This window comes from Pygocentrus nattereri, chromosome 2 (assembly GCF_015220715.1).
Source record: "Pygocentrus nattereri isolate fPygNat1 chromosome 2, fPygNat1.pri, whole genome shotgun sequence".
Taxonomy (NCBI): Eukaryota; Metazoa; Chordata; class Actinopteri; order Characiformes; family Serrasalmidae; genus Pygocentrus; species Pygocentrus nattereri.
In genome coordinates, this window is record NC_051212.1 from 52,528,821 (window position 1) to 52,550,856 (window position 22,036).

The 22,036-nt window shown below is 43.2% G+C and overlaps 3 protein-coding genes across 5 annotated transcripts in view; 2 read left to right on the top strand and 1 right to left on the bottom strand.

The window, feature by feature from the left end:
• The window catches only part of shisal2a (shisa like 2A), an 8,417-nt gene extending 4,524 nt beyond the window's left edge, over positions 1-3,893 (top strand). Inside the window, exon 3 of the mRNA XM_017703339.2 lies at positions 2,504-3,893. Within this exon, the coding sequence (XP_017558828.1) occupies positions 2,504-2,673 (170 nt within the window). The 3' untranslated portion in view covers positions 2,674-3,893. The remainder of the gene's footprint in view (positions 1-2,503) is intronic.
• A 5,223-nt stretch (positions 3,894-9,116) lies between these two features.
• LOC108430696 (type III endosome membrane protein TEMP-like) lies at positions 9,117-13,048 on the top strand. Of its 2 annotated transcripts, XM_017703340.2 has the most exons (4): positions 9,117-9,250; positions 10,370-10,508; positions 10,650-10,739; positions 12,282-13,048. In XM_017703340.2, the coding sequence occupies exons 2-4, from the start codon at positions 10,376-10,378 to the stop codon at positions 12,680-12,682; spliced, it is 624 nt and encodes a 207-aa protein (XP_017558829.1). In that variant the 5' UTR covers positions 9,117-9,250; positions 10,370-10,375; the 3' UTR covers positions 12,683-13,048. The 2 variants fall into 2 exon arrangements, with proteins under 2 accessions (XP_017558829.1, XP_017558830.1); XM_017703341.2 differs by lacking the exon at positions 9,117-9,250 and having other exon boundaries at positions 10,413-10,545.
• A 4,958-nt stretch (positions 13,049-18,006) lies between these two features.
• On the bottom strand, positions 18,007-21,210 carry tmem125b (transmembrane protein 125b). 2 transcript variants are annotated; one of them, XM_037546093.1, is made up of 2 exons: positions 20,691-21,210; positions 18,007-20,057 (listed from the first exon to the last, which is right to left on the bottom strand). In XM_037546093.1, exon 2 carries the CDS (start codon positions 19,194-19,196, stop codon positions 18,549-18,551), a length of 648 nt encoding a protein of 215 aa, XP_037401990.1. In that variant the 5' UTR covers positions 19,197-20,057; positions 20,691-21,210; the 3' UTR covers positions 18,007-18,548. The 2 variants fall into 2 exon arrangements, with proteins under 2 accessions (XP_037401990.1, XP_017558831.1); XM_017703342.2 differs by having other exon boundaries at positions 18,007-19,212; positions 20,691-21,202.
• Positions 21,211-22,036: the final 826 nt, after the last annotated feature.

Genomic DNA, 22,036 nt, shown 5'->3' on the forward strand with positions numbered 1-22,036 from the left:
AGTGGACATATGGTGGTGGGAGGATTGTGACACTAAATTAAAGGCAGAGGTGCTGCTCACTAATGTTCCTTTCATTCTGCCACAGACATTCACGCTTAAAAGCGTTGGAAAAGACGTGAGGACTAAAAGCGTGGAACGTGAACACAGGCGCGAATGCCTGAGTGCGTTTTTTAATTAGGCTCTCTGTATTTCGGTTGGGTCGCCTCCATAGACCGCTCTGAAAGACAGCGCGTCCAGATGGATTAGGCAAACACTGCTGAGTGCGCCCAGGTTACAGAGAGGAGCCGGCAGTATACGGTGGTGTTTGGTATGCGCGTCCCTGCTCCTGGACTGTGAAACAAAATGAGACATGTTTTATTCTGAATCCGTCTGTGGGTCTTTAAAGGTTTATGTGACGTTTTCACCTTTGTGCGTTTGAAAATGAGCTGATGGGCGTCTCATCAGCTGATGCTCAGGTATAGAGATCACTGGTGGGCAGGTTTTCAGGAGCTGATTGTTTTTTTCCCTTGTAACGTCTTTCGACGCTCATTGTCCATTTTATCAGCTCCACTTGCACTTTGTAGTTCTACAATTACAGACTGTAGTCCGTCTGTCTCTCTGATACTCTGTTAGCCCCCTTTTAAACACTGTGTCCACTCACTGTCCACTCTATTAGACACTTCTACCTTGTCAGTCCACCTTGTAGGTGTGAGGTCAGAGATGACAGCTCATCTGCTGCTGCACAGTTTGTGTTGGTCATCCTCTAGTCCTTCATCAGGGGTCACAGGACGCTGTTGGCTGGATATTTTTGGTTGGTGGACTGTTCTCAGTCCAGCAGCAACACTGAGGTGTTTAAAAACTCCAGCAGCACTGCTGTGTCTGATCCACTCAGACCAGCACAACACACACTAACACACCACCACCACACCAGAGTTACTGCAGTGCTGAGAATGATCCACCACCCAAACAGTACCTGCTCTGTGAGGGTCCATGGGGGTCCTGACCACTGAAGAACAGGGTAACAGAGTATCAGAGAAACAGATGGACTACATTCTGTAACTGTAGAGCTACAAAGTGCAGCTATACAGTAAGTGGAGCTGATAAGATGGACTGAGCGTAGAAACAAGGTGGTGGTCATGATGTTATGTGTATATATATCTCATTATGGGTGTAGATTATTAACAGATATATGATATTATAAGCTAATTAAAATGCATTTGTAAGCTGTTGATGCAGTGGGATATACTTTGTAAAGTTTATGTTTTATTTATGTTTACGTTCGTTTATGATTACAATGGTAATGAACACGTAATTTTAATAACCTGGATTATCTGAGGAATTCATAATGCTTTATATACGTGGCTATAAAGTGTAATGCATTCTTTAAAATATTTGGTAACACTACAGGAACAGTCCATTACAGCTGCGTAATCCCTTATTAATAGGCAACGAATATGTAATGAGTTGAAAACACTTGCTTAGTGTAAACATCATGATATGATTATGAGTAAATTAAAATCTATAGCATGGAATAAACAGCCTGAGTAAACACTCGGCGCAAGGCAAGCCGACTCAGGAGAACCGAAGATGTATTCATTTTAGTGGCCATTATTATTATCGTTATGGTAAAATACTGTATGTCTGAATAAGTAGCTGAACTAGTGAAACAGTAAAAGCAATATTTTATGCAACAAAAGGAATGTTTTATATAATAATCTCAGTGGAATAAGAGAACATATTTTTACCCAATATTCTCCCCAGTTTAGATGTTTCCAATTCCACCCGCTAGTTGGGTGAAGGCAGCACAGGCTTCGTCCGAGACCTGTGAAGCTCCACCGCTTCTTTATGAACTGCTGCTCACGCGACGTCACGGGCCAGCCGAACGCGCTCGGAGGAAAGCGCCGACCGCCAGATCTGTTACGCCTGCGCTGACCAGCATCATGCTGAGTGATGGGGGTAGAGGGGGGCCACTCTGCCCACCCAGAGAGAGCGAGGCCAGTTGTGCTCTCTTGGACTCCCGTGTACGGACGGGTGGATCATCACCAGGGATCAAACTCGCGATCTCCTGATGACACCAACGCTTAGACGGTTGCGCCACTCGGGAGCCCTTTTTTCACTTTTAACTGACCATTTTGTCTGGACCCCCAGTCCCTCCATTTGCTGTTTTTGATTTATTTTACAGATTTTTTTACAGTGTTGTATTTATATAAAATGTTACCACCGTTTCTTTATGACAGATGAAAACGGTCATTTCTTCAGACATTAGAGCTGAACTGACAGGTTTGTACACCATGCTGTTGTTCAGATGCCTCTTCAAGCTAATCTTTAAGAGTGTTGCACCTCATTAGTGTACATCTCACAAAGTGCTCTTACAGAGTGATGCTAATGGGTAATAATGAGCAGCTATAGAACAGAGAGACAACGCTTAGGAGTCATTGGTTGCTACCGCCAGGCAAAGAGACTTGAGGAGTTTCTAACTTGATTTCTTTACATTATTTATACACTCTTGTCTTTTCTGATGCAGAGACAGAGCCGAGTCCCGAGCCCAGCCATGCCGCCGGCCCTCAGGGTTTCCGCAGACACTTCCCAAACAGCAAACTGGACTGCGCCAACCAACCGGCCGAGCCTGAGCGCCTCTTTCAGCGCTGCTTCGTGGCCACTGTCAGCAGGGTGAACGATGAAGGCCCTTCGTAGGATTCCATTCTGTACCTCAGGTTTTTCACGAAACTCCTTCTTATCTCTGGAGGCTGGACGCTGGACGTGACTGAGCTGCTGTTCGGTTGAACACGAGTCCGTTCTGTGCCTACAACTGAATGTTTCCAGCAAGAAGATCATAGTGTCAGTGGATGTATTTGACCTAAACTCATTAGAAACTCTTTCATCTTTCATTCTTCTGCTTGTTTTCAGTGGGACGTGTGCCTCCTGGCGTTGTTGCTTTTGAGCCAAAGCTAAGTCAAGTTCTGCTTGTCAAGTTTGACCCAAGACTTTGTTTGGAAGTTTAACAAAGCTGACATGATTAATATTCACAGTGGAGATAACGCGGTCAGCGCTTCGTTGTCCGACACGCGCTGCAGATGCAAATTTAGGCAGTTTGTTTTGACTGATTAACCGTCTTTAGTTTGTCGTTAAACATTAACAGGGACGCCAACAGACTATCTGTTGTGAAATGGATAGTTCTGGTTCTGAAATCTGATTGGCTGAGCTGCATTCCAACACACTTGATATACACATACTTATGAGCGCACACATTAAATGAGTTCTGTATTAATGTACTTAGATATTAGAAAGTCTTGTTGTACAGAACACAGTATTGACGGAACCAGAAATCTCTGTGTCCTGGAACTGTATTAAACATTATTATGCATGACAGAAGAACCAGGCAACCAGAACCAGAACCAGAGCTGTAATTTGTATTACAGTCATCATGGATATGTTGCAGGTTTTGAGGAACCTAATACCGTATTTTCCGGATTATAAGTCGCACTTTTTTTCATAGTTTGGCCAGGGGTGCGACTTATACTCCGGAGCGACTTATAGTCCGGAAAATACGGACTTCACGGCAACCGGGAGAATGCGCCACGCTACGTTCTCGGAAGTCATTGAATGGATCAGCAAAGCATGGGCTTCCGTGAAAACCGAAAGCATCCTGCTGGGATTCAGAAAGGCTGGAATAATTGCAAATGTAATTGACGACGAGTCTGACAAAAGCGACGAAGAAGAGGAAGCGGCGCTTCGTCCACCTCCAGAGTTAGCGGAGTTGTTATAAGTGACACTGAGGATGAAGAGTTCAATGGATTTGATGATTTGGAGTGATATAAACTTTGATAAAAATGGTTTGATAAACTTGTTAGCATGTTCTTTGTTATAGTTTGTCATTGTTATCTGAATAACTGTTCATGTTACGTTAACTTGGATTTTATGAACCCCCCCCCCCCCCCAAAATGCGACTTATACTCCGGTGCGACGTATATATGTTTTTTTTTTCTTTACTGTGCATTTTTTTGGCTGGTGCGACTTATACTCCGGAGCGACGTATAATCCGGAAAATACGGTAACTTTCATCTTGTGAACTGCTTTTATATAAATTTGACTAATCAGAAGCAACCATACTTGTGACATCACAACCACTGGCAGGATCGGCAGTCTGGCAGAACTGGCAGAACAGTCGCAACGTGAAACTAAACTGCCATACTGGCCAGAAATGTCGCAATTAGATATTTGGCTAAAATCGTTGAGCCCTAACTGAGGAGCTGATACTATATCATGATCATGTGGCCATAATCTAAAGTCGAATTCTAAAAAGTCGGTGAAATGACGGCGATATGTGACGCTTGCCTACCGAAAAGTCCAAAGATCAGAAGCTCAAAAGATCAGAAATGCTGTGACTGAGACCGAAAAATTCATAGCTTTTATATCGGAATCGCAGTTTTCAAATCACAACTGCTGCAGTTTTAGATCGTAGTCTACATTATCGACGTTGTCTTATGCTTTAAATGGGGAAATTTAACCTAATAACACCGAGGTTTTAACCTGCCTGTAGATGAGTTAGACCAATAAAAGGCTACCAATCCATCATGTGTTGTGACTTCACAACCACGACTCACTAGCGGTCTGGCACACTACACTCAGGGGTCAAGCCTCAAGTCAGAAAGGGTGGATGTTGTGCTCATCTTGGCCAAATAAACACTTTGTAGAAAATAATTATAATTTAAAGTCGCAAAATTAGTCAGAACAATCACAATTTGATATTTTTGTAATACATCAAATTATTGATATTTTCGTAATTTGATACCTTCCCCCAAAAATGTCCTGACTGAGGCGGTTTTGGCTCAGTAGTTCTCGCCTGTTCACCATATCCTTTGATTTTACGCACTTTCCATCGGAGAACATGGCCAAGGGGAGGTGCTGTCTTATCGCTGGAGGACGTTTGCGTTAGATGTTGCACCTGGTTCTGCTATCGTCCTCTCAAAACTTGCTCCTGATCTCCACTATTTTAGCCACGCACCTCATTTTTTGTAGGCCTGTTTAACAGAACCAGTTTTCAGTTGTGTAATGAAGCGTACAACTCGGAACCTTCCCAGGTAGTGGCCCATTTTTCTTTAAAAACTACTAAACTAAACTAAACTAATGAGCTATTTTTCATTGAAGCACTTACTAAAGATGATGAATAACTACTCAGTCATTCTATTAACCCCACAGCTGACATCATCACCGTGCTGTTTCAGGGTGGATTTGTTACAGTACTAGATTGGATTTTCTCTCCAATTTCCCTTCTAGCGTTTTCTACTCATATCAGCCCGATACTGAGACCTGGTATTAGAACTGCTGTGTCTAATTCACACTAGAGGTGTGATGGAATCAGACTCAGCCCAGACTTCAGAGGTAACCCCACTTTGGCTACGTCTGTATTATTGTCCTTGATTTGTAGTGCAGTTAGTTATGTACTTGTTGTGTCAGTCACATAATTCCTACATCGCAGTTGCTCTGAAACATGCCGATCACAGCTGTGGAGCGCAAGCGTGCAGGTGATTCTCGGTGTTGGAGCATGTTTTAAATGTTGTCACCCAAATAAAAATAATATTAAATTGCAGTCATGTGAATGCCTCAGTCTGAGAGCTCACAGTTCTACTTGTAGCGTTTGAAAAAACTTCTAATGGTAAGAAAAAACTTCTAATGGTAAGAAAAAACTTCTAATGGTAAGACAAATGCTAAGAACTTCATAAGGCCAGTCCAGGCCAAATCGAACCACAGCAGTCATTCATGCACATGGACGTATTAAATGCGCTATTAGGTTTGTTTTAGTCACAGGCGACTCATTTTTTATCCAATGAGCTGATGGACCAAATACATAATAACTGCTCTAATAATTGGCAGAAAAATGCCAAGTTTAAGTTTGTTTTTGAAAATCAACACGTCGACCACGTGTATTCAGTCGTTTGCATGTGGTGGCTTGTGGGACCAGTTAATGTAAAGTTTACGTAAAGACTGCCCTGAGCAAGTGACCACTCACTGTTTCTACCTGCCTCCTACATCTTTCTGACTGAGTACCTGCTTTCAGTTATTTATGTCATAACACTGCAATACAGATCAGACAAAATCAAAACAGATACCTGGCCGATTCTAATCTTGGCCAGTCATGCGTGTTTGGAGGTTTTCAGTCTTCACTTTTATCTTTAAGTGATAGTCTTGCTCAGCTGGGTCGCGACTGTAGACTCTTGCCTTGGCTTGACGTTTTGTTAGTAGCATTCTGTTTTAAATATGATTACAGAGATGTTTGCTTTCCTGCTGGGGATGAAACTTGAAATTTCAGCATGATGCAGGTTTTATAACCACCCTGTCAGTCTTGAGGTTGCCGGTGATCACAGTTGTTTCTAAGTCATCAGCCGTGGTTGTTGCTTTTCTGCCAACATCACTTTTCTTGATTGCAGCGTACATTTTCATCCCTTTTTTAAAGATGTATGTTAATGTTTTCTGGGTATTTTTCTGATTGAGCATTTAAAGCACCCGCTTTTCTTCTTAAACACTTCAAACGAGGAAGCTGCTTTATGCATAAGTAGCTCTTAATCCCACAAACGGGGAAATTCCACCGCCGCATTTAACCCATCCGTGAAGCGAAACCCCACATACACACTAGTGAGCACACACACACACACACACACACACTAGTAGGCAGTGAGCACACTCGCCCGGATTGGTGGGCAGCCCAATCCGCAGCACCCGGGGGTTAGGTGTCTTGCTTAAGGACACCTCAGTCATGGACTGTCGGTGCTGGGGATCGAACTGGTGACCTTCCGGTGGTCTCCAGCCCACGACTGCCCATGACACAGATATGTGACCAGAAACTGAGTTTTATTCTGTCTTAGCTCATTTAAAGGGGAAGCTGAAGACAAATATAAATTATAATGTGCATTTTTTATGTTTTTTATGTTTATAATGTGCATTAATGTCCCTTATTTTCCCTCAAAATGCTTTAATAAATACATCACACATATCAAATTATTCAGCAGTGCCTCTTTTGTGTGGAACAATTTTCAGTGCACATTTACAGCTCTGTGCGAAAATTTAAGCCATCTAAGCAAATGTTTAACCAGCTTCCCTCAGCAGTGAGTTTATCATAATATACATTAGAATAAAGTCGTATTCATAATTCAAATAAACAGAAAAACAATAAAAAGTAACAAGAATTTCTTAGGTCCATATTTTTCCTGGACACCTTCACAGCCGCCACAGAGACTCGTTAATATCATCAATGACATCATGAGCTCAATTTACTGAGCACTGATTGGTCAAACCAGGAGCTGCTTTTTAACTACATTTAATATACTGGGCTTCCTCGAGGAGCGGCTTGGAGATGGGTAAACAAACACACCAACATCCAGAACATCAGTATTTATTGCTTATATGAATATATATATATATATATATATATATATATATATATATATATATATATATATATATAAAATCATTATTAATTAATTAATATTCTATAAATAGTTTGTTCAAACTACTCAAATAAATAGATTTTCAAAATGTGTCTTGGGTGCCTCAGACTTTCACACACTGCTGTATAAAATTGATTTTTTTTTTTCATTTGAAAATTAAGTGAAGTCTGATCTCTGATGTTGCACAGACTGTAGCTCTATTTCTGCAGTATATCAGCCCCCACTCTACCTCATTCATCGCTGGTCAGTTTCTGGCCACAGGATCGCTGTTATCCAGATGTTACCCGGTGGTTCTCATTCTCAGCACAGCAGAGACGCTGGCATAGTGGTGTGTGTGGTGCTGGTACAAGAAGATCAGACACAGCGATGTTGCTGGGGTTGAGAGTGGACCACTGTCCAACATTATCCTGCCAAGAGCAGCTCAGAAACTGACCACTGATGAAGAGCAGTGGGCACTAACCATCCCTGTGGAGGTCTACTTTTCTGCTTCATACATGGTGACCCCTTTACTGGCCCTTCTGATGTGTCTGATCTGGTTTCTGAGGAAGTTGTGGAGCAGGCGTGATTGTGGTCAGAGCTCGACTCAGCAGGAAGGCCGATCTCCAGGAGCGGGGTTGGTGACCACTGGGCTGGACGATGACTGACACAAACTGTGGATCAACAGATGAGCTACAGTCTCCAGTTAGGTGGAGCTGCAGGTAGGGCTATTTTATTGCAGTGTCCGACTAAAAAAAGAAGGTTCTTGAAGGTTCTTAACCAGGAACTGTCAAAGAACCCATTGCATGATTAAAGGGTTCTTTGCATCATGAAAGGCTTCTTAAGTATGTGCTGTAGATGGTTCTACATAGAACCTTTTTGGTGTTCTAAACAGTACCAAAAAGGTTTTCTGCTATTTCCTGATGTCAAGCTTGTGAATAGGAGAATCCTTTTGGGTGCTCTACAGAACCCTTTTCATCTACAGCACATACTTTTAAGAACCCTTTCATGATACAAAGAACCCTTTAATCATGCAAAGGGTTCTTCTGCCCCAAGTTCCAGGAGGGCAGTACAGTGTACACGGTGCCATTTTCTCACTTTTTGATGCTTGAGTCCATCGCTGTTTAAAGAAATGGTTCTTCAGAGGTGCTTCAGTATAGGAAATGGTTCTATATAGAACCATGAACACTCAACGAACCATTTGCATGCTTTGCATGGTGAAAACGTTCTTCAGATTGACGGAGAATGTGTTGCAGTTTGTTTTATACAGAACCTTTTTGAGGAGGGTTCTGCTATTTTTAATAACGTCAAAACTTTCAGAGCTATATGGGACCATATACATCACAGCTAAGTTCACTATTGTTTAGAACAGCTTGATGGTGAGCAGGCCTTCCTTCATACCTGCACTCAGGAAAACAGAACCCACACTGTCCTCTCCTGGACAGAGGATAGAAGCACAGCTGAGAAACTGACCAGCGTTAATCCATGTATGCCAGCTTGCTCAGTCTCATAAAGCAAAGCAGAGCGAGACTCGTTGCGTTATAGAGTCTTTATAATGATGTTGTTCGAATCATAATTCAAAGAAAAGAGAAGAAATGTGCTAAAATGGAACACTTGCGCTTTTAAGGGCCACTAAAACAGATAATTAAACAGTTATAAAAGTTATTTATCAACTCGCCTCCGCTGGAATGCCCTGCTCCTCCTTCAACCTTTGCTCAAGTCAGTTCTCTAGCAGTCTAATGTCTGCTTTACTGTGCTGAGGACGCCCTCCAGCCTGTCTTTCACTCTGTTCTGGGAAGTTCACTTCGTCTGAAGTGTTTCGGATTCCGGATTGTAGCTGTAGCCGTTCGGTAAGCGTTTGATTGCTGACGCTTGATAAAGTGGCTGTGTAACGTTGTGTAGATGTTGACTGTCATTCAGTGTGGCTCACATGATGGTCATGTGACTTCTGCGAAGAGCTGTTTTTCTGTGGAGGCTTCAGACGTGTCGGATTTATGGTGCATATTGTTATTAGTCCTTGTGTCGGTCATAACAGCCGTAGCCGTGTTGAAATAATCTGATATTCATCTGCTTTAACCATTTCAGACAGAATGAATTCTTAGACGTCCGTTAGATTAAAGTGGAACGTCCACTGATTTATTTGGAATTGCCGTATAACTCGGTGGTTGAGATGTAAGCAAAGTCGTTCAGTCGCTCGTTTTGTTTTAAAGTGGTTCGTTGTAGAAAACACTGAGAAGTTTACTGACTCAGACTTCTTTACAGCGGTGGTGATAGGAACCGGACGTCACCACGTCTACACAAGTACAGCCTTTTTATTTGCTGTCCAAAACCACCAGCCAACCTACGCGTGTCTTCTGAGCTTTTAAATGTGATGTTGATGATGGGAAAATAGACATAAATCTGAAAATAATTGTTCAGTTTGGGGACTTTTTTGCCTCAGAGCACACTGCATGCATCTTCACCATGAATGGCTCAGAAAATAAGTCTGGTCTCAAAACTATCATAAAAAACAATGTCTAAGACATCGTCAAGCATATAAGCTTTCGTCCATTCTAGAGCAGTGGTCATCAACCCTGGACCTGGAGAGCTACCTTCCTGCGGAATCCAGTTCCAACCACAACCAGCCACACCTGCTCCAGCGAATTAACTCCATCAGGAGTTCCTGATTGGTTGGATCAGGTGCAGTGTTAGGTAAAGGGGAGGGGCATGTTAGATATAGGTCGGAACTACACTCTGCAGTAGAGTAGATCTCCAGGATGAGGTTTGGTGGCCGCTGCTCTTGAGCAGGCGTGTCAAACTTGGGGACCTTTGGGCCAAAGTGGTATGGATATTAGCATGAGGTGCATCAGGTGTGCTTGATGAAGTCTGCAGTGTTTCGGCCTGTGAGGACTGGAGCCTGACACGTGCTCTAGAGAATAATGTGGGAGGCGAGATTCACAGCTTTGATGCTCTTTCTGCTTTGGTGACAGGGCATCATGGGCGATGTAGGCAGCAGTGCCTGGCTGGTTCTGGGCCTGTGTTTTTGGGTGGTTATCACTGCATGTGAATGTGCACCTTCCCCGCACATAGAAGACTCATCGAACCCCCAGAAGCATGTAGGAGATACTGGTTGGTGGAAACCTTGCAAAATGGCAAATCAGAACATGTCAGATATTTTACACATCTTTTTTTCCAAATTATTCCAAAACAAAGGCATAGCAAGGCTCGTTGATTCTCATTGACTTTGTTCTTTATTCCTTCCACTGGCAGAAAAAATGAGTGAGAGCAGTCTGGGAAGATTACAGAGGAAACTGCTGATGGACGATGATGGATCTTCGAACATCAATCCAGCTGGAAACGGTAAATAATTCAAATCTCGATGATTCACTGATGGAGATGTGAACAGAGTGATTCTGAAGGGGTTTGGTGTGAAATGGGTGATTGTAGAGACTCAGATGTCTTTACAGTGGCGGTGATGGGAACCAGGGGGTCACCATGTCTACAACACAAATATAGCCATTTTATTTACTATCTAGAACCACCGGTGAAGGTCCACATGTCCTCTGTGCTTTAATATGTAATGATGATGATGGTAAAATAGTCATAAATCTGAAAATAATAGGTTTTCTATGGGGATTACTTTGCCTCACAACACCCTACATGTACCACGAAGGAATTAACACACACGCAATCAGCCTCTGTCAGTTTCTCCTGAACACAGCGTTTCACACCAAACCGCTTTATCATTTAATTATTTTTCACATTTTGAAAAATCTGTCCAATAAAGTGAGAAAAATCCCTGCAAAGGTTTTATCATCGTAAAACAGCTTGGTGCCAATCCTCCAGGCATATTTAGCTTCGACACTCAGCTTCATCATTATCAAAGCGTCTTCCATGGTCTGTAGAGAAAGTTCCCCTTGAAGAGAATAATAATTTGACAGGTTTTTTTTGGCCTGCCAGAAAATTACCCTGACTCTGTGCCTCACCCAGTGAGAGAAAAGACATATTTGTGTACTTTATATAACTTATTAAACTTTCTAAACATTCTTAAAATATTTAGTAACAAGATATAATATAGTATTATTAAATCTAGCCTGTCCAGGCTGTATCCTGCCTTCCGCCCAGTGACCACTGGGATAGGCTCTGGGATAGGCACCCCCCCCCAATTGTGTATGAAATCTATTTTTTAAAACTTGATTTGCATATTATTTTGTCTTTTTTTGTCTCAACCCGCCAAGACATTTCACTATGACCCCTGAGGCAAAGCGTTTGGTCCAAATGACCCTGCTCAGTCTGTAAGGAAATACATGCTGACTTGTAGTAAGAACAACGTGTCTCGCGACTTGTGGTGGGCTGGAAGTGTTTAAAGTCAACCTGAAATCATAACTGTCCCCCTCCTGCCACACCCACCTATCATGGAGAGGAAGCACTCAGAGACCCTCCCAGAAAACAAATAAGTCATCCAGGAGCAGCTGTGCCATCATGACTCACCCTTGTATAAATTAATGTCCATCCATCCATTTTCTAAGCTGCTTCTCCCTCAGGGTCACTGGAGCCTATCCCAGTGGTCATCGGGCAGAAGGCAGGATACACCCTGGACAGGTCGCCAGTCCATCGCAGGGCAGACAGACAGACACAGACACACTCACACCCAGGGGCAATTTAGCATGTCCAATTGGCCTGACTGCATGTCTTTGGACTGTGGGAGGAAACCCACACAGACACGGGGAGAACATGCAAACTCCACACAGAGAGGACCCCGGTCGCCCGGCCGGGGAATCGAACCCAGGCCCTTCTCGCTGTGAGGCGACAGCGCTAGCCACCGCGCCACCGTGCTGCCCGAATGAATAAATGAATGTATTTAATATTATAATTTTTTATGCTTCTTCTGTTCTAACTCAGCCTCCAATTCCAAGATATCATACAACACCAGCTCCAGTCCATGGCCAGTACTGGTTGGCCTGCTGCTCTCCGTGCTGTCTGTGGCTTTGGTGATCGCGCTGGTCGTCAAGTTCCGGATCGTCCAGCGTTTCTTCGGCGGCTACAACGAAGCTCTTCTGCCAGAGGGTGACACGGCCAGCCAGTTCAGCCAACCCGGGACCCTCACGGCCAACTTCCCCGCCCACAGCATGAGGGACAGGCAGGAGTATGGGGGTAGCCAGGACGAAGACGACGACGGCTTCATCGAGGACAACTACATTGTTGCTGGAGCCAAGGAGAGGGCAGAGAGAGAGGTGGTGCACGAGGAGGTCACGGACGAGGAGAGCGACGATGAACTGGACATCCATTTCTCAATTGATTAAACTCAGGGACTGTTTAGTTAAAGGGGAATTAAATGGTTAAGATGTGGTTTGGTGTGAAATTCTCTGTTCTAGAGAAACCACAGTGGTGGTGATAGGAACCAGACGTCCACCTAAAAGCTCCCTCATGGAAAGTTACTACACAAAATGTTTTACTGAAGTGTTGCCTGATGGCCGATACTTTGTTTCATGTTAGTTTTGTAATAGAGTTCAGGCTTAAAACTTACTGTTTTATAGTATCTGGTCATGAAGGAGGGATACATGCAGTGTGGGGCAAAATAGTCCCAAAAAGTCTAAATTCTTTCAAATTTAACATTATTTTACCATCATCAACATCACATACAAAACTCAGAAGACGTGTAGGTTCACTGGTGGTTTTGGATAGTAAGTAAAATGTCTATATTTGTGTGGTAGATATGGTGACATCTGGTTCCCATCACCACCACTGTAAAAAAATCTGAGTTTCTAAGTTTTTCTACAATGGACCATTTCACACCACACCACTCTGAATGACCGTTTACATCTCAACCACTGAATTATGTGGAAATTTTGAAAAATGAATGCAGTTCCCTTTTAACGTTGTTTCACTTTAGAGCAGAGTTTTGTGTCAATGAGCTGCTGTTTTACTGTTTAGGGCCAACACTTTTCTGACCATTTATCCATTTATGTGATCAGCGATAAACATTAGTTAAGAAATCACATCAACACTGCTACATAACATTAGCCACATTTACACGCAGCCTAATAATCCGTTAATAATCCGACTAATAGCTCAATCTGAATGGAATGCATCCATGTAAACACCTCAATCGGATTAGACTAGTCCAATCGAGGACATTTGGAGTACAGTTTCTATAAGACTGATCAAGATGTGTAATCCTGTAAATAATCCGTTAAATAGAAGAATAATATCCGAGTAAACGCCTGAATCCGATTACATTCCCTGTCGGAAAGTTTAAGTCCGTTCTGCATGTGCGTCGCGTCACAGTGAGAGTTTATACCGTTCAACACGGCGGAGCAGAAACTGGTCTGCAGAGGAGACGAAGTTCATGCTCTGATCTTTAAAAGACGGCGGTGGGACGGACGTCCAGCTTATGTGTCTCAGAACACGACGTCTTCCTCTCTGCCTTCTTTAATAAGGACATGTGAAGGACGTTTTCCTGAGTCTGACGTCATTTTAAAGTGATTAAAAACACAAGCACTGCTCACTGCTGCTCATCTCACTCTGACTGGACTCACACGATGCTCGTTGTCATGGTAACGTCTACACTAAGCGGTTCTCCATGCATGCACGTAATTTTGGATCGGATTACTTGTAGTGAGCATGTAAATGAAGATTTTCCATCAGATTGTTTAGTAGAGCGAGAACAAACACCTCAGTCTTGCTCTGTAATTAGAATGTATTCAATTGGTAAAAGTCTTTGCATGTAAACACAGCCAGTGACATAACCAGGCCATAAACATGTCATATACTGTTAAGAGATTTTGTCAAATAGCATAGCAATGTCAAGTTCCTTTTCCAGTGGTTGTCATAAAGGATGTTGCGTGATGTTGTAACAGCTTATGTCACGTCGTACTTAGTAAATCAAACTCTTGGCCATCACCACATAAAAGATCTTGAGCTCTGCTGTGAAGTGTTTATGGCCTGGTTGTGTCTGTTTTGTAGCAGCATCCATGTAAAGTGTTGTCCAAACGTCAAGGTGATGTAAAGGCTAAAGAAAGGATTTGTTACTGTAGTTTCATGTATTTTCAGCAATCAGGGTCATTTTTCACTTCTAATAAATCTACTGTTTTTAATCATAGGCCTATAAATTGTGCTTGGGTTATTAAGTTCTGTGTTTCAGAGCCGGATCACATTACCAGTTTCACATCATTAAGCGCAATTTGGATGAATTTGTACTTTTCAGATACTTATAAGTGAGAACGTCTGTGAGGAATCGGCCTTTTCCCACAGTTGCAGTTGGTCTGTCACACTTCGCTTCTTTCTTGGACGTAATTTCATTCTGTTCTGCTGGTTCAGCTGCTGGGCTGCTTTACTATCAGTCACAACTTTCAACATTTTACTTCTGACTTTCATACTTCAGCATCTTTTACTTTAACCTTTGAGCTTTTTTGTTTTATATTAAACCAGGAGAGTCCCAAACCGTACTGTATGTCACATGATCTGGGGTACATTACAAAACTTGTCCACTAGAGTGCGCTGCAGCTTATGAAAAATAATGAAAGAATAACACTGTTCTTTATATCAGCTCCACTGACCATATAGGTGCACTTTGTAGTTCTACAGCTACAGACTGTAGTCCATCTGTTTCTCTGCATACTTTGTTAGTGTGGTCAGGACCCCCAGAGGACCCCCACAGAGCAGGTACTATTTGGTTGGTGGGTCATTCTCAGCACTGCAGTAAAACTGACGTGGTGGTGGCACGTTAGTGTGTGTTGTGCTGATATGAGTGGATCAGACACAGCAGTGCTGCTGGGGTTTTTAAACACTGTCCACTCACTGTCCACTCTATTAGACACTCCTACCTCGTCAGTCCACCTAGATGTAAAGTCAGAGACGACAGCTCATCTGCTGCTGCACAGTTTGTGTTGGTCATCCTCTAGTCCATCATTGGTGGTCACAGGACGCTGCCCAGAGGACGCTGTTGGCTGGATGTTTTTGTTTCTCAGTCCAGCAGCGACACTGAGGTGTTTAAAGACTCCAGCAGCACTGCTGTGTCTAATCCACTTGCACAAGCACAACACACACCACCACCACGTCAGTGTACATATACACAAATCTTCTAAAATAATACTTTCAGAATCAGTGAGGTATTTTCCAGCCTTGCTACTCATCTGCTTTGTGTCTCTGTGCCACTATTCTCCTATCAGACTGTAGTTTACTGGTTTTGTCCAGCAGGGGTCGCTGTGACCTATGGAAAACAAAACAGTATGACCAGAAATTAGGAAGCTTGCTGGTGAAAATCCAAAGCTGTTGTGAGATTTATCTTGTCTTATTGCTTTTGCTGCTCTGGCCTACTTTAGGGCACAACAGCTAGTGGAAAGAGTGACAGAGAAAAGCGACTGAATAAAAACTTTTTCTGAATATTTCAACAAACAAGCACACGCATTACCCCTGTTTCAGTTCTTTTAGAGCTTGACCCCTCCCACTTCAACTCACCACTCAGATGTGCATCTCACCTCAAGCGTTCACTCATAACGTGTGTGAGTAGTTGCTTTGTCTGGCTATAAACCTGAGGCCATATTATAGAAAATTACAGAAACACTTAAGTCTGAAATCTGCTTTGTTGTCATGGCAACTTCAGTTAAGATTGAAGTTAGGACAGAAGCCATTACAGAACAGCAGTTCTTAAGTCTATAATCATATCTCCAGATTAGAAAATGGTCTTATGGAAACATCCTAAGGTGCCAAAATATCCTATATATTTTATTAATGTTAAGATGATCCCCAGAGTGTCTTAACTTCTGCTTTAGTCATCTGTTTCTATTGTTTTATGCAGTGATGGGCAGCACAGTTCACTGTAACCAGCATAACAACACTACATTTATCTACACTGAAAACGGTGCTTGGACTTCTGAAGGTTTTTTCTAACAGCGTTTAAAAGCTGTCGGAACCGCCCCCTTTTATTACCTTTGTGTGTTAATGTTGATGATGAAATTTTGCAGTGATGGTGGTGAATAATGAGGAGACGGAGCTGAACGTGTGTCTGTTTATTAGGAGGAATAACATCAGTGCACTCGGCTAAAGTGTTTGGGAAATGGAGACTGAAACTGTGGAGACGGCGACGCTGTGATAAATGGCACGAAGTGCTGAAACAGTATTCTTAACTTTCAGTTCATCCCGCTTTAGTTTTGTTTGACATTTTTGCCTCAGTAAAGGCAGCTAATGTTAGTTGTCTGGCTAAGTAACTTCATTACCTGTTTACTGTTTGTTGAGCAGAAGGACACTAACACTGCTGCTACTGCTGTTTTACGCTGTTCCGTGTTCAGGAAATGATTGTGCTCTTTTACATTAAAATGTTTTAAGCATTTATAAACTATGATTTTGCTCAAACGCTCCAGCGTAACCCATTCATTTTGGACTCACTCGGGAGCGCCCTCTAGTGTTTGGGAAGCCCGGAAGGCATTACAGAGCGCTAATTCTCCTCTCTACTGTTCCAAGATCTCTGGTATCAGCTGTCGTGTGTCAGCAATTCACTATTTGGCCACCAGAGGTCTCACTCTCCTGAGTACTAGCCCTGTTCCCAATTCAAATCACCTGTACCTTTATCTCCTTAATCAGTCACACCTCAAATACTCCTCTCATTCATCCAGTCAGTGTGAAGTATTGCCAGTTCCTTTGTGTCTGTCTTGCTGAGTGTTTGTTTTGTCTGTCTTGCTGGTGTTTGTTTTGTCTGTCTTGCTGACTGTTTGTTTTGTCTGTCTTGCTGACTGTTTGTTTTGTCTGTCTTGCTGATTGTTTGTTTTGTCTGTCTTGCTGGTGTTTGTTTTGTCTGTCTTGCTGAGTGTTTGTTTTGTCTGTCTTGCTAGTGTTTGTTTTGTCTGTCTTGCTGAGTGTTTGTTTTGTCTGTCTTGCTGAGTGTTTGTTTTGTCTGTCTTGCTGACTGTTTGTTTTGTCTGTCTTGTTAGTGTTTGTTTTGTCTGTCTTGCTGACTGTTTGTTTTGTCTGTCTTGTTAGTGTTTGTTTTGTCTGTCTTGCTGACTGTTTGTTTTGTCTGTCTTGTTAGTGTTTGTTTTGTCTGTCTTGCTGACTGTTTGTTTTGTCTGTCTTGTTAGTGTTTGTTTTGTCTGTCTTGCTGACTGTTTGTTTTGTCTGTCTTGCTGACTGTTTGTTTTGTCTGTCTTGCTGACCTTTTGTTTTGTCTGTCTTGTTAGTGTTTGTTTTGTCTGTCTTGCTGAGTGTTTGTTGTGTTTGTTTTGTCTGTCTTGCTGACTGTTTGTTTTGTCTGTCTTGTTGAGTGTTTGTTTTGTCTGTCTTGCTGAGTGTTTGTTTTGTCTGTCTTGCTGAGTGTTTGTTTTGTCTGTCTGATGAGACTTATACTCCTGTTCATGCATTTTCTTGTTCGAAAATGTAGACAGATGAAATTAAAAAACTTTTGACTTTGTTAGGTCAAATTTTCAAATATCTAAATAAATACAACAACTTTAGGAAGTCATGCATCATCAGGGATGAAATTTATGTGTTGATTTTTCTAATAATGTCCCTCAGAGGCCACCTATGGAAAAAGAGGAGGCAGGAAAAAGTAGCTAGTGGTGAAAACTGGGAACCTTATATGGACTTTTATTTTAAAATGAAACATCATTCAAGACCATCACAGTACACCTGATTTCGAAGACAATGGTTTTTACTTTATTGCTGAAGTTCTGATATTTCTTCCTTTTTCTTGTTTAATACTTTTTGTCCACTAGAGGCCGCTGGGACTTGAGTTGACGACAAACTCGTCTGTTGGTTAAGAGGGAGTTTGGAGTCTACGAACCTTTACTCTTCTACGGACACACATTTTAAATGTCATTGATTTAACAGTGCATTTGATTTTGCTTGCAAATTCACTTTCGTAATGGTAGTAGCACAGTTGCCTCCCAGCAAGTAAGGGGCTGGGTTCGATTCCCCGGCCGGGTGACCAGGGTTCTGTGTTTGTGCGTTCTCTCCATCCGAGGACATGCAGGCAGGAAAATTGAAGATGCTAAGTTGCCCCTAGGTGTGAGAGTGTGTATGTCTGTATGTCTGCCCCGTGATGGACTGGCTTTCCTGCCTTCTGTCTAATGAGTGCTGGGATAGGATTCAGCAACCTCCCCAACCCAGGAGGATAAGTGGCTTAGATAATGTGTGAATTTTTCCCTTTTGTCTTATGTCCGCTCCTCTAATCGCTCATATCAGACTTGCTTGACTGGAGGCCGAGTCTCTCCATGGCTGATTCCTCTGCGCTGTCACTGCGTAAACTCTCACCCTCCTTCCTCTTCTCCTCCTTCTCGTCCTCCTTCTCCTCCATTCCTTCACATACATCACTGTTCCATATGCCACCACACCCAGGACCACGGCGCCCCCGCTAGCCAGGAGGACCGTCCCAGAGAGCAGCGTGTCCGAGCGACTCAGGGCCAGCAGCAGCGCGGCGCCGCAGACCATCAAGGCCAGGCCGGTGGCCAGCAGGAGCAGAGGGTCCAGAGAGCCCCCGCTGCGGAGCTGCAGGATCCTCCTCCGGCTCCGGATGCAGCCCATGTCCTGCACGGCTGAGCTGAGCAGCTGCTTGAGCAGGACACCCAGCGCCAAGAGGCAGAGTGTGGATCCCACAGCCAGGCGCCACAGCGCAGAGGGGCCAGTAGCCGAGCCGGCCGTGGACAGCAATAACACGCCTGCCAGGCCCAGGCCCAGCACCACCGTCACTGAGGTGCAGTAACAGAGCACGGAGATGCAGGGGTCACCAAACCACCACAGCTCCACCTGGTCCTCCACGTCACGTCTCCAGTGGTGCAGGGCGGGCGCAAGGTGGGGTCGGGGCAGCTGCTCCAGCTCAGGCATCTCACATCAGCTCACACTGCGTGTGGAGTGGACGTTATCAGAGGGGTCAACACACACTCAGGTAAAGTACCGTTACTTATGGAGCCCCATTGATTACATCACTTCTAAATTAAAGTAATATGTAGCCACAACTTATTAAGGCATGGAAACTTAATTATCTTGTTCTCGTGATTCATTAAGCTGTGGCCATGACTTGACCTGTAAAACTGAATTATCTTGTTCCCACACCTTACTGACTTGTGGCCATGACTTAATTGTCTTGTTCCCATGCTTAATAAATTGTGGTCATGGCTTAACTATCTTGTTTTCATGCATTAAAGAAGTTATGTCTTAGCGATCTCATTCCCACACCTTATTAAGTTGTGGCCAAGGCTTAACTGTCTTCTTCCCACACCTTACTAAGTTTTAGCCACTTGGTTATCTCTTTCCCATGCATTATTAAGTTGTGGCCACAAATGAACTATCTTGTTCCCACACCTAAGTTATGGCCATGACTACCTCTTTCCTACGGCTTACTAAGTTGTGGCCACAACTTATCTGTCTTGTTTCCACACCTAAATTATGGCCACCATCTCGTTCTCAGGCCTTAATAAGTTGTGGCTACAGCTTAACTATCCTGTTGCCACACCTTACTTAGGTTTTGCCATGACTTAATTATCTCTTTCCCATGCCTTACTAAGTTGTAGCCACAAGTTAACTATCTTGTTCCCACACCTTACTAAGCTCTGGCCATTACTTATCTCATTCTCATTCCAAGTTGTGGCCATGACTTAATTATCTTGTTCCCATGACTTAGTAAGTTGTGGCCACACATTATTTTAATGAAGAAGGGATGTTACCAGCATGGTGCTGTATTTACTTCTGTGAAATAGAGACAAAAATGAAAGAACTTTACTGGAAAACAACTTGAGCGGACTTGTAAAAGTAGCAGCTCACAACACTTAAGAACATCTCGGCACATCCAGCGTCCGTCAGCGTAAATAATGAAGTCTGTTCATGTTTTTTTTATTTTTTTGGTTTATAATAAAATGTTAAAGCTCTAAAATAAAAGCTGTGAGCAACAGTACAGCAGTTGCCATGTTACCGCCAATGTAGCCTAGGATTAAACACTAAAGGGATGCCGGTTTGTGTCTATTCAGGCACAGAGGTACATGCCTGCAGTTGTAAGGCAAGACAGTATCAAGGAAAACTTCATATTATTCAGATTTATGACTATCAACATTCCATATTAAACTCAAACACTGTCACTGGTGCTTCTGGATAGTAAATAAAGTGGCTATATTTGTGTTGTAGTCATGGTGATCCCTGGTTCCCAACACCACCACTGTGAAGACATCAGCCTGTAAAAGAGACTCTAAAATAGAAGTAAGCTTCTCTGCAATGGACCGTTCCACATCACAGCACTCTGAGTTTATTTACGCTGAATTACGCATAAACGTTTGGAAAATCGGTGGAATTCCCCTTTAAATGTTTTCTATGAGAGTATCTGCTCACCTTCGGTCATTCCTTCATCAGATGTGTGAGTCCTCCAGATCCATTTGTTCTGCCTTTCCACATGTTGATGATGCAGCAGCAGTGAGGGGTAGTTTCTCCAGAGTGACCTGCGCTCCTACTGGCTTTAGAGGTTTATATTCTTGGACACGAGTTTGATTTAGCAGCAATAACTGACTCTACCAACTCCCACACTGGTGTGTCCTGCACCTATGCTGTGTATGCATGGTGACACCTCTGCGAATCTGCCTGCCTGCTTGCTTTTTCAGCTCGTGCACGCTCTCGGTGGCCTGTCATGAGAAGAGCTGACCAGTGACTGGTGCCTGACTCTCATGACGGTGGACACACGCGCTCCCTTGCTGTTCTTCTCCTGCCCGGCCCCTTCTGCACAATGCCAGTGGGAGAGGTCTCGTTTCTCGCTGCTGAATGGTGTGGCTGAGAACAGTGACCACACACATGCGCACCCACAGACGGCTCCAGGGGGCTCAGGAAGGCAGCGGGTAGACGGCCACTCGCGGAGCAGCAGTGAGATCTTTCAGGGCATTGTGGGAGACACAATAGGCCAAGCGGAGGAACATGCCGGCCTCCAGATCAGCCCTGATGTCACACTGGAGAGCATAAAGGCTGTTCTGTCACCGCGGGGATGCTGTCATTCACGTGATCTAAACCCAGCTCTCCTCTCAGCTACAACAGAAGCACTGCTGAGACCCCCAGCCCAGCCTTACTCACTAGCACACAGCCTGAAACAGCACTTTTACCACAAAAGCCATCTGATCTCATCAGGGCATTGTAATCATGCATTATGAGCAGTGTGGAGAAAAGACTGGGGCTGCACAGATACATCACACTATAGGTTTAACTGCAGTGGTCAGCTCTGTTTCTAACTTTCACAATAACTTCATTTGTTAAATACGGGTGTTATTAATAAATATTATTCCTAAATACAATAAGCATGGTCAGTACTAGCTGTGTTATTTCAACGACCAACTATATGCTGTTGCTGGCATGCGAGAACTTTGTATCTCTATTTTTATCGTTTTTATTGCTCGCACAATTTGAAAAGTACCCCCCCCCTCCCCCCAGTTACCGTTTGCATTGTGTTAAAGTTTCATGATAAACTGACCAATAGAAATGGTCAAATTATTTGGAAAAAAAATCATCACATTCACTTCTATTACAAGTTACAACATAACATATTTGAAAAAATAACACACATAATTCAGATGCTAATTAGATTGGATAGAGCGACCGTCTGTATTGGTACTCATTGGCAGATACTTAAGTATCAGGCCTCGGTATCAGTAGGGAAAAAAGGAAAGTGTTATGGGCGCATCGCTCTTCAGTACTGC